Raw genomic sequence first — 12,564 nt, 5'->3', positions numbered from 1 at the left:
TTTGTGCTCTTACACTTCATGTAGATAATGTAAAAGAATAAGCAGCACCATTAGACTACCAGCAAATATAAGGGCAATGGCACATGGGCATTTTGTTGCCCGCGCTGAATCTCACCCAAACTTCCCTTTCTACTGGCATTAATGTGTATGCTTCACCTGTGCTTCATATAGAGGCAACTTTTTGGGCTACTATGTAATGTATATGCATATGGTAAAAGAAAAGCAAAAGAAAAGTTATAGATATGATTAAGGAAGAAATGGAATAGAGGAGATTATAGAATGGAATCAAGAAGGTTATTTAGTGTTGGACAACAGTAAGAGAAATGTGGATTCAGAATGGGAGAAAAAATGTAAAAATCTCAAAGAACTGAGGAGGGCAGACAGAGAGGGAAGTAATATGCAGAGTAAGGAAAGAAAGGGGAGAAGAAATACTGGGGTGTGAAGATGAATTAAGGCTTGATGATCAAATGAGAACAGAACAGACTAGGAGAAGGAGATCAGGTTACGATCGCTAGTTTTGCACTATTGGGAAAGTTGGAATTTTCATAGTATTAAATCTTGCCCATTGTATGAATCTTTTCTAAAGACTTTGCAGCTGTGAGAACCTTAATTATCAGCGGCAGTGGTGTAAATAGAGTGCGCCTGGCCCCCCTGCAAAAAATCTTCAGAAGGGCTTGACGCACTAAGCAATCCCCATCCTCCCACCCACCTGCCTTCACCCATGTCCCCTCTGCCCCGCACATAGCCCACACCCACCCACCCAGACTTTTGTCCCAGGTAAGAGAGTGGCTGAGGAGGAGGGTTTTTTTTAATTAGCTATAGAGAAAGCAGTTCCCACAGTCCAGGCCCCCCTGTTCCCTGGGCCCCCTGCAACTGCTGGGTCTGATTCCTCTATAGTTAGATTGTTTGCTATACCTTTGTGGAAACGATGTTCATTGTACAGTGTCCATGAGCCACACAGTGACTGAGTTAAAGCCTGCTACACCATAAGTAAAATTACATATAATCAGTTTTTACTGTTTTTATTCTATTTGTCTCAATATCTGGTAAGATCATATTAATGTAGGCAAGCCCAACTCTGCAGATATGAACATGAAACATTCTTGCTTTTTACCTTGTGCCCTCTGTTGCCATGTTTTCTTCTCCAGGAATACCCATCTGTTAGTTCCTTGGAAGTGGTTGTCAGAGCAAACATTACTGTAAAGTCCTCTATCAAGAACCTGGTTCTGAGAGATGCCACCACACAGGTATCAGTGAATCTCTCTCTTTATGTTCTCTTTAATTGCCTCCCACCTTTCCTGTTTTGAAGTTGGTAACCTGATTCAACAATATGTATATCTTTATTTTCTGCCCACGTGCACAGTTACTTGGCATCTGAAAAAATACGACTCGTCCCCCTCTGAAGCTCTTTCCAATTTGCCTTAGTGGGGAAAGAAATGAATGACGCACAAGTTAGCTAATGCAGGCAATGATGTATCCATGGGAGAAGTTGCAGGTCTCTGTGCTCCATTTTGGGCTACTTGTAGCAATTTGCACAGAGTATATTTATTTTTTTAGACAAAATTAAGGTTATAACTAACCTGCATAAGTTAATAACCTCACATTGAGGATGCTGAATCTCATCTGCTGCCCAGATCCCCCTTCAAGAATGACACATCCCGGAGGGTTTCAGTTGTTCTGCATCTACATATAGTCTTCATTAAACAAAAATAACCCCCTCCTAGTTATTAATGAACAGATTCAATAAAGCAGATCCATTAGAGAAGCCATCATTCCATCATGCCCCAAAGTCTTGTTCACGTTTATTTTGCTAACATGTTTAAATACCATGTTTTGGGTCAGCACATGTTAGGGTAAACCTTCTGAATTACTACAGTGTGAATCCTGCAGCATGAGCTTCTCTGTAGTATTTTGGGCAACATATATAATCATGCACATTTGTTTTTTTTCAGAGTTTCCTGTAACCAAAATATATCCGTTAGGGCAAACGTTTAGGTTTTTGACATGGATATTAATAGATATTAGCCATTTAATCCATATAAACAGATAGACCTATTTTTGGACAGCTACGTATAGCACCCAGGATCTCCCTGTGTGACCTAAGCCTCAACATAAATCACAGTTTCATTTCATATTTATTACTATTTTGTTTTCTTTAAGATAAATGTGATGCTGTATTCAGACTATGGAGTGGCTGCTCTTGGAGGCATTCCCTGGTGGATTATCCTTATTGCAGTGCTGGCTGGAATACTGCTGCTCGCTCTTCTTGTTTTCATCTTATGGAAGGTAATGTTTGGATTTTCAGTAATACACTATTGCTAGGCTACCGTATAGATTTATTTTCTGTCTTCCATGCAGTATTTGATCTATTCCACATGCCTTTGGTTATGGTTTCAGCCTTCCACAGTCTCTAATACTCTATTTATTGGTGCCTAACCTTTTAGTATTTATATTTGCATATTTATTGCCTCTTTAGTTTGTCCTTAAATTTGGGGGGTGGGGGGTGGCCTGCTTTAAATCTTTAGTTACTATTCTATCTGTTTCCCATGTTCTCTTCCCCATTACCAGTTTGCACATTGTTTCTCACTGTCTGGTCCACTGATATTTGCCTCAAACTTGTTTTTATTCTTGTATCTCCCTCTTTATACCACTTAAAGGAGACGTCATGAAGAACAAACCTTTGCTTTAGGCAAGTACAGTACAGGAGAGAAATAAACAGGATGGATAAGGACTAGGGGTTTTAGACAGGTAAAAGAAATAATTTAAAGGAACAGTAACACTGAAAACTAAAAGTGTGTTAATGGAATGACAATATAATATTCTGTTGCCTTGCACTGATAAAACTGGTGTGTTTGTGTCAGAAACTCTGCTATAGTTTATATAAACAAGCTGCTGTGTAGCCATGGGCAGCCATTCAAGCACAGGATACACAGTAGATAACATGTATGTTCTGAGGAATTCCATTGTATGCTACAGAGCTTATATGTGATCTGCTGTGTATCCTGTGCCTTTTCTCCTTTTCCGCTTGAATGTCTGCCCCCATGGCAACACATCAGCTTCTTTATATAAACTATAGTAGAGTTTCTGAAGCAACCACACCAGTTTTACCAGTGCAGCACAACATTACATCTTCTTTACTTTTTATTTTGTTGGTGTTACTGTTCATTCAAATATCTTGAGCCAAGAATTTGAATTTTAAAATGAGGAAAATTAGTAAGATGTAAAGATTTAGTTTAAAGATTTTAAATCTTCTGCAGTCCTGGGAAGCAGTTGTACAGACAACAAATTTTAGCATTTTTAAGAAAGGTTCGGTTGCCTTTTAGTACGTGAAACAATATATGATTTCTGCCGCTATTGCTCACAGAACAATGCTAATGTTGTGACTGGCCTAAAGAAGGAACTTTTCTTTTGATTTTATTCTTTCCAGCAAAATATCTGTTTCTGAATACATTTTAATCATTCATTAAGCTTGTATCTATGTATCTATTTGTGTTTTACAAGCTAGACGTGGCATGCATACGTAGCACAAATTCACAACTTTTCTCGACTTCCAGTGTGGTTTCTTCAAGAGGAGCAATGCACAAGCCAAGTATACTACAAACTACTACCAGGCTCAGCTGGGGGTACAGCCTTCCGAGGCAGGCAGGCAGAGGTTGAGGCCTAGCTGGTAACAGCAGCACGCGTGTGTTTTAAGCTGCATACTAATAGACTCATGTTTTTATTAAAGAAGTATTACAAGATTAACTCACCTTTAAGTTAATTTCCAGTGGCCGATTAAGTAGTGCCTTTTCTGCGCTGGATAGATTTATTCCGCATGGATAAGAATACAGGGAGGAGTCTTTTTCAAATTTGAATAAACTTGAGTGCATTCATATTTATAAAAAAAAACTCCAATATAAAAAACTTGATTGAATAAAAACATAAACATATTGTGTTTTATAAATCGATAACAATTAAGTTTTGAAAGCTCTAATTTGAAATTTTGAGAAAAAAAATACCCTTAAATTGTGGTAAAATGTGATTTTGAACATTGAGAAATCAGCCCTTTATCCCCACATGTGCATCTAGGGACAAGGATCCAGGGCTGCTTAACACTCAGGATTAGGGGCGACAAATTGGGCTCCTCTAGGCCACCATTCAGTAATGTAACTAACCCCAGCATGGGGCCCAGGTGCAGGTCGTGCTGCTGCCCCCTCCAGAAGTGATTTTCTCGGTGGATTCATGTACGAGCAAACCGCCGGTGAGCCCCGATGGACTGCCCTGGTGCAGTCCCACCCCCAGCACCCCAGTAGTCCCAATGCCGCCACTGCTTATCGGCCACCTTCCCTATACCCCATCCCCTTCCCGTGTTTATCTGGTTCTGGAGCACTAGGGATTGCCGTGCAAGATATTTATTTCTGCCACCCTAGACTCAAGTTTTTGTGAGTGACCGTACCACAAATCCAGGCCTGTGAACACTATTACATAGGGTAGAGTATACGTAGAACTTCTTCTTTTTTTTTTTTTACTTAAATATGTACGTTTTACCTGCCTTCATAGTACTTCGACCTCTTTCCACCTTGTACATTAAAAATGTACTTTTTAAAGGATAAATAAGTAAAACTTTAAAATAGGTGAATACATAATTGATGAACATGTACAGTCATTATTTATTTATTTTTTTAATTTTGTTTTTATTCCAAGCTATTAAGTGATACTTTTACTGTTAATATGAACAAATTTTGTTACAACATCACCACCTGCTGGTCATTTTCCCACCAGTCTGACCACCAAGTAGTCAAGGAATTTGTCAGGAGAAGACAGAGGCTGCTCTGATGTTCTTCTACTTAGGAAAGATTTGAGAAGGGTTTCAATTTTTTTCCTAAACAGAACATCAGAGCAGCCTCTTTCTTTCTCAACAACTTCTTTCTTGACTACTTGGTGGTCAGAATGGTGGGAAACTGACCAGTAGGTGGCGCGGTGGTAACAAAATTAGTTCATATTAACAGTACACGTATCCCTTAATATCTTGTAATAAAACATAAATTAATAATGAATGTAAATTACAAAAGTGCTTAGAATACCACTCTCGTCAATTCTATATTCACTTGTTTAAAGGTTTACTTATCCTGTTGTTGCACAGGTTCCGTTCTCTAACTAACCCCCTGCACTGGTGCTCTATCTGCAGAGTTGTGCAGTGAGGTAAGTACTCATGCCACATCTGGTGTCTATCTCCCCAGCAGCAATTGCTGACCAGTAGCATGCATAGTAGAATTCTGAATGCCAGGGAGACAGACACCAGCTTGATGCACCTGTAGACGGCAGCTAATAACCCTGTTGTGCAACTCTGCAGTTAGAATCTGGTACAGAAACTTTACTACCTGGCACATTTTATTCATTTTCTTGTCTACATAATGTTAGAAGTTAATTTGAAGGTGAATGGGACTACTCCTTAAGTGGTTTTGCTTAACCCAATATGATTGGTTGCACGCGTTATATTGCATGGTCAGAATAAAGGACAAGAACATGACTAAGGCCTGTTACCTAAATGGCATTCATTAACGGCAAAGTGGAAGGGAGGCATGTTTATGTTCTGAGTTTGTTGCTGTGTTCCAATATTAATAGAAAAAAGTTTATTTTGTATATCAATAGAATGTGTGAACTAAAAACCTACAATATAAAAACAACTGATCAAACTGTAAAACTAAAGAGATAATTGTTTATTGTTTGATATGCAATATTAATCTGTGTGTTTAGATTCTAGCTGCAATGCCTGAAAGGAAATGTAAACTCTCAAAAGACATTTAACCATGCTCATATAATGAATTTGAAACAGCAGTGTCACCTGCTGGTCATATTGACCAACTAGGTACAATCGGCTGAAAATGTATTTCCTAAGAAAAGAAATGTCTTGCGCTGTTGCTCTGTGCTCTGCAGGGCCGGGCCGTGCTGCTTAGGCGCCCAAGGCAAGCCGGCGTAGGAGGTACGTGCCTGGCGCCCCCCCAGCTTTGCGCCCTAGGCACGTGCCTACTCTGCCTACCCCTAGTTCTGGCCCTGGTGCTCTGCTATCCCAAGATTTGGTTACATAAAAACCAGGTGTACTGCCAAACAGAGCCTCATATTGGCTTCCAGTTCACATGGGGTCTAACAAACAGCCAATCACAGACCTTATTTTGTACCTCCCCCCCCCCCGAGAAAATGTTTCATACTTGTGTTGCTCCCCAACTCTGTTTACATTTGAATGTGGCTGATGGTGGTAAAAAAAGGTTTGGGACCCTTGCCTTAAGACTTCTTTATTTCATTTCCACATCTTCCTTACATTTCTTATCTCTTCCTAGTGTGGCTTTTTCAAGAGGAGACGCCTCCAAGAAGAGAAGCTGCCGCAGCACCATGCCGTGAAGATCCCAATGGAAGCGAGACCAATGATGTGGGAGGAGAAGACAGGGACCATTAAAAAAAAGGACTGGGTGACAAACTGGAGTGAAGATGGCACAGTGCAGAACTCCTCTTAACCTTCTCTGTGTTTCCCCCCTCCACAGACTCTGATCTTTTCAATAAACTGTGTGGCAAGAAGGCTAAATCCGTCTGATTATGCGGGTGTTTCTTATATTTTATTCTAATGCTATTTTGAATAGAAAGACGTTACTGTAATCGGAAACGTTTCATCCTCAGCCTGCACTCTGACGCTTAACCCCTTCTGCTTCAGGGGGTCACTGCTGTGGCATCAGCACATTACAGGCGTTGGAGTGAATTCACTTCTGAGCTTTAAGCCCATATCATCTTTTATTAAACTTCATTAAAACTGAAAGCACTGCGGCCTATTCAAGATGGCACCCCGTGGTCCTTTTCACTTTCTTGACATTTCAAATATGGCTCCAGTAGAACTATTAAGTGCAGTGGCTAACAATAAATGGAGGGGAAACAATTCAAAGGTGAAGTCAGAGAACCGAAATAAATGCAAGCTGCTTATATTTTGATATCGACCAAGGAATTTCAAATATATCTGTGTTTCAGAGCATTTACCTGAATATCACTTGGACTCCTACACGAGGAAGTCGTCTAAACCTTGACAGCCATGGTGCTGAATTAAGAATTCAGTGAGTCATGTTTGTTCCTGCTACAGTGACCTGGAGCTTTGTGACTGAGCTTGATCACCGATAACTGGCAGTTGTAAAGCAAGAACTTGCATAATGGAGAGCCTCCAGGACACTTTTGTAGATGAGGAAATGTATATATATTGCTGGAAGATGCACCACCTTACTTTTCAATCCGCACACAAACTGCATGTGGGGCTTCTCTTTGTGCCTTCTGTTAGTTGCTGTTTAAGAACGATGGGAAGTTCATTCCCAGTTATGGACTGCTTTCTCACTGTATTTGTCCCATGCTTCTCTCTCTATAAAACTGCTTGCCTTGGTGATTGACCACTTTCAAGAACTTAAAAAACATCTCAATGCAATGTTCCCTCAATGAGCAAACAGTGGCCTTGTTTCCTAAGAAAGTGCATTTATTTATAATGATTTTTTTTGTTTCTTCTGCAATAAAGGCACCAGAGCCTCTATTTTAATTATTGTAAAGGCTATCATTATTGAATAAATGTGAACAACTGTACTTGCATCCAAAAAACACCTTTAATGTGCACATGCACACGATATATGCAAGCTCCATAGGTTCAAAGGGCTTCCTCATTAAGCAGGATCAAACACAAAGGCTGGTTATACTGTGTGGGGTTGAATAATGTCGGAGGTGGGGTTGGGACAAAGATAGGCTGCTACTAAACGTTGAGGGTCTGGTACAAAATACTTCCTATGCACCACTGAAAACAGGACAATCTTGCTCCCTAAAGGTGGCCATAGACCTAGAGATCCACTCGTTTGACGATGTCACCAAACGAGCGGATCTCTGCCCGATATGCCCAAATTAAAGTGGGCGGTATGGGGCTGATCCAATCGTGGGTCCTAGGGCCCGTCAGATGGCCCCACACATGGGCTAATAAGCTGCTGACTCTGTTTGTCAGCAGCTTTTATCAGCCCATGTATGGGGGCCTTTAGCCTAGTGATTATACAGATTTTATTGGTTAGATCACACAGTCCCCTCTACTTTCCAAGTGCTGGAAGTGATTGTAGTGAGATATTTTAATGAGACATGGGGAGAGGTAACAGTGAGAAATTCTGTGGAATCCTGGTATGCAAAGGACTAAGAAACAGTTATTTATATAAGAAACTTGTCTGGTAAATGGGCACCATGGGTTAATGGAACTGGATGAGAAATTTGATGGCACTGTTATTATTGAAAGAATAGCATATTTGGGCGGTACCATGCTTCATATGGGATTATGTCTGTATGATAAGCATGCTATGGAATCTTGCATAAAGGAAGGATCTACTGACTTTAACAACAAATTTGTAATTATAAAACCCAGGAAATATTGAGCATAATATTATCTCATTTAGGGATTTAATTAATCAAAATCTGCAAAGTTCTCACTATTTTCTAAAAACTACTTATACCAAATCTGCAATTGTTTTATTTCGTTTCTTGCTTCAGGCACACACCTTACAATGAAATGTAAAAATCCATTTTACCTATTATGGGATGAACTGTGTGTTGTGTCGTTCCATTACTACGTTGCTATGGACGTGGAATGCTGACAACACGTTAAGGGGGAGACTTGTTACCCTAAGAAATAATTGCAATCCTATTTTATCAAAATAAACATTGCTTACACTATATAAATTATTTAAATGTATGCACTTGCATGCAATTTGTTTATGTCTGGGTGACACAACCCCTTTTCTAAAAATGAATAATAATAAACTACTAATAGTAACAATAGAATGATTTTCAGTGCATGTGCCATCATTGTTATAGTCTGTTTGTCTGATATTCAGTTTAATGACCCCCAGCCTGTTTCTGATTGCTGCCTCCCTAGAACTGTGGCTGAAATTTGGATTCTGCTTGATCCCCGTAACATGGTGACATGGACTTTGCCTGTTCAATAATTCCCAGTCTGTCACTTCCTGATGGCTCTCACAGGGAATCAGCAACAATCAGATTGGATGTAGATTTAGTATGATGAGATGAGGAAATACACTTTAACTATCTGTAAATGTCTTAATTATTTATGGATATAAATAAATTTATGGATATTTTCTACGTTCACTTAAATGTGAATGTATTTATTTTTTTCTGTGGCACTGTCATCATTTTATCCTGTCCCTAACTTGTCTCTGTTTTTTTCCATGCTACGAGAATTTCTCCATAAAATAAGGAGGATTAGAAAAAACTAGGATGTAGGGGTAAGCAGTAGAGCAGGTCTGATCTGCCCTGCAAGTCCAGCCCATACACAACCCGCCCATTGCAACTTGGCATGTCTTGAGGGAATCCTCCACCCCGGTGGGTCAACACCCCCTCCAGTCTGACGCTGCACTTATCTCAGTTTCACTGTAAACAGGTGATTGATTGTGATGAGTTACTAGACACGGGCACTGGTTATTACATTCCATTTTGTACCTAAGACAAATATCCAATACACGCCCCGACTTTACCTTGACAAATGTAGACAGTTGAGTGTTGAAAAGGTCTTTTAGATCCCCTTTTTCAGCTTGCAGTTTTCCCCAGAATAAGAATGGAAGATCTTAATAATAGCCACCATGGAGCTTTCAAAGGAGAAGGAAAGGTTGAAACTAAGTAAGCCTTATCAGAAAGGTCCATCTAAATATACCAGTAAAACCCCAAAGTAGTGCTGCTCTGAGTCCCCTGTCAAAAGAAAAACTGCATTTCTTTCTTTGTATTGTGTACTCATGGGCTTCTGTATCAGACTTCCTGCCTTCAGCTTAAACCTCATTGCCCTGGGCAAGAGCATGCTCAGTTTGCTCCTCTCCCCCCACCCCTCCCTTCTCTACTGTAATCTGCGCCCAGAGCAGGGAGAGACTCAGGCAGGAAGTGATGTCACACCACATTAATACTGCAGCTCCTATTCTAAACAAACAGAGAGTTTCTAGAGCTGTTTACTTAGGTATGGTAAAACATTCTACAGAATAAATATAGAATTCTAGCTTGCATTATTGCAGCTAATCTATTGGCAATAAAATGCCTCCGTAGCTTTCCTTCTCCTTCAAGTTCTCTTAGGTCCTGTCTGAAAGGAAGAGGGGAATTCATGAATAATAAGATGAATCTATTTATGGAAAACTAAGCAGCTTCCCTCCTTAATGAAAAAACGCCGGTGCTAATCACATGCGGCGATTCGTTTTCCGAAGTCGCCCAAAGTTTCCTCGTGAGGTGACTTCGGAAAATGAACCACCACATGTGATTAGAGCAGACGTTTTTAGCCGGCGCAGAGTGAGGGAGGGTGTTTGGAGAGATTGGTCGCCGCAAAGACGAGGCGATTAGTCGCCAGGCGACCAAATTTACCCAAAATGTCCAGTGTGGCCTTACCCTAACTGTCTGGTGTCATGGATTAACTTTTTTTACAGTGCTGATATTATTGAGATCTGATTTAAACATTACTATACTGTATATAAGACGCTAGTACGTTCTATATTCACTTCCCTTGATATTCTTAAGGTCCCCCCCCACAGGCCCTGTTTGCCAAATAGAACTATTTAAATATTGCAGCCAATCAGCAGTGAATGCTGCCCATTGGTCACTGTCATTCCCCAATCATAGCAGACAGCACAGTGTTGGGACAAAGTCTCAGATAGAGGTTTGAAGTTGTACCATTGAGGAAGTGTAAAGTTATCCTGGCAAGTGGTCTCATGATGGAGGAAGCCCAGAATGCAAATAGGGTAGCCTAATCCTTTTAAGAAATAAACCCTGTTTTGCAGTCTTGGTTGGTGAAAGAGACAGCATAGTGGTGGAGGATTGAATGTGACTCTGTATAATGCCCAGAATAGTAAAGTTCCCAGAGACCCTGAAGAGAATATTCAGCCAAAGCAAATTAAAGACGTGTCTTCAGAGAGAAATTACTTGGTTCCAAAAGTCTTGGCCAAGATGGAACTCTTAGAAGATAGCAAATCATCGCTCCAAAGCTGGACAATACTCCCCCTTAACCCATCCATCCAATAATTCTCTGTTCTCTATGGTTTTCTCCCATATGAATCTTCACCTAAAAGCAAATGTTACATTTCACTCTCAGTAGAAAGGTAACAAAATGACAGAATGTATCTGAGTCGGCAGAATTTAGGCATCAGTAAAAAGAAATTACCTGGCATCTCCAGACAACGTAGTGGTACTATCAGACTTCATTGTATTATCCATCCCCAGCTGAAGTGCCAGATCCACTCACCAGCCAAACCAAACCTGCACTGCCTGCAAGGCTCACACTGCTCCAATCCTCTTTGTACAAATTTACTCTTGGCTTTCTGTAAATCAATAAGCACGTAACTCAATTTCCTCCTGCCTGGTAATTAGGACTTTGTGAGCTTAATGGTGGATTAATGTACAAAAACAAGATAATTTTTACATGCACAAAGCTACTCTGAAATCATTGGTCTCCAGGATTAACTCCATGTTAAACACAGTTCTGTATTCAGTAAAGAAAGTTTGCCGTACTGTCATATAGATTTACTGGTGCTGCATAACTCCCAACATTTGAAAAATGTGAAGAGGGACAAAAACATCTGACATACTTAGCGCATCAAAATGGTTACACCCCCTAATTACCATGTCCATTTTACTAAATTTGGCAGGTTATGAAAGTTTGAGCACATTTAGGTCATGTTTAGTTGTAAAAGTTTTGATAATGAAAATGAATTGCCTTTTAAGCTGCTAGACTCTCCCAAGAGACTTGTTTATCTTAAAAAGATACAATTGTATCTTTGCTTATCTTAAATTGTTACAAATGCATCTAAGTGCAGCTGCTCCATGTTCTGGACTCTTTGCCAAAAATACTCTTATTTTAATTAAGTTTCAGAAACTTTGTATCTTTTTTCTGGCATCAAAGAGAAATCTAGGATATTTTAGTACGAAACTGAGAGCTGAACTGTCAAAATCAGGACTTCTGCACAGAGGTATGGTGGTGGGTGGATAAAGTCAAGTTTATTGCGTTAGTACTCAGTACCTAGGAACTGGTTTGTTGAGTGGGCAGGTAGGGGGTATTGCATAGGATACAGTAACATGGAAACACTTAATTTAGTAGAAGTGAACATAACATAACTATGCGTTGCTGCCTATAGTTTCATGCTTGCTGGAGCAGTGTACACTAGCCATGTGGTGGAACAACTGGGATTATAGATATGAATACGCCTGTACTATGAAGTTTAGTTTGTATAGTGAGAAACTCAAACTTATTGGTCTCTTGTAACAAAACCGTTCTTTAGTTGAACCAGATGAATCATTCCTGGGACAAGAAGTCTGTAGAACTAGTTATTTGCAAATCCTTTTTTGTTAAAAAAACATTCTGGTCTCTCTCTTGTTCCTCAGATTATACTCGTAATCATTCCTTATGAAGAGGTGATGAGAGGGGTGTGTTTTATCCCTTTTGTAATCACTTGTGTGCAGAGGGGGTAGGTTTCAATGATCTTCTCTTTAAGATTCTTTGCAGAGTGCTCTTATCCAACTGCATTGAGTGTGCTTTCAATGGCCAAT

General features: G+C 40.0%; 1 protein-coding gene across 5 annotated transcripts in view; it reads left to right on the top strand.

Annotated features, from left to right (window-relative positions):
* Positions 1-7,547, top strand: part of itga7.S (integrin subunit alpha 7 S homeolog) — a 66,752-nt gene extending 59,205 nt beyond the window's left edge. For 4 of the 5 annotated variants that reach the window (XM_041584373.1, XM_041584376.1, XM_041584374.1 and 1 more), the window contains 3 exons: positions 1,149-1,247; positions 2,161-2,286; positions 6,318-7,547. In XM_041584373.1, the coding sequence (XP_041440307.1) occupies positions 1,149-1,247; positions 2,161-2,286; positions 6,318-6,491 (399 nt within the window). In that variant the 3' untranslated portion in view covers positions 6,492-7,547. Of the gene's footprint in view, positions 1-1,148; positions 1,248-2,160; positions 2,287-3,554; positions 3,668-6,317 lie in introns of all 5 variants that reach the window. The other variant, XM_041584372.1, reaches the window with a different exon arrangement.
* The last annotated feature ends 5,017 nt before the right edge of the window (positions 7,548-12,564 follow it).

This window comes from Xenopus laevis, chromosome 2S, assembly GCF_017654675.1.
Source record: "Xenopus laevis strain J_2021 chromosome 2S, Xenopus_laevis_v10.1, whole genome shotgun sequence".
NCBI lineage: Eukaryota > Metazoa > Chordata > Amphibia > Anura > Pipidae > Xenopus > Xenopus laevis.
Note: the sequence above shows the minus strand (reverse complement) of the source record. Positions and strands in the feature narration are given on the sequence as shown.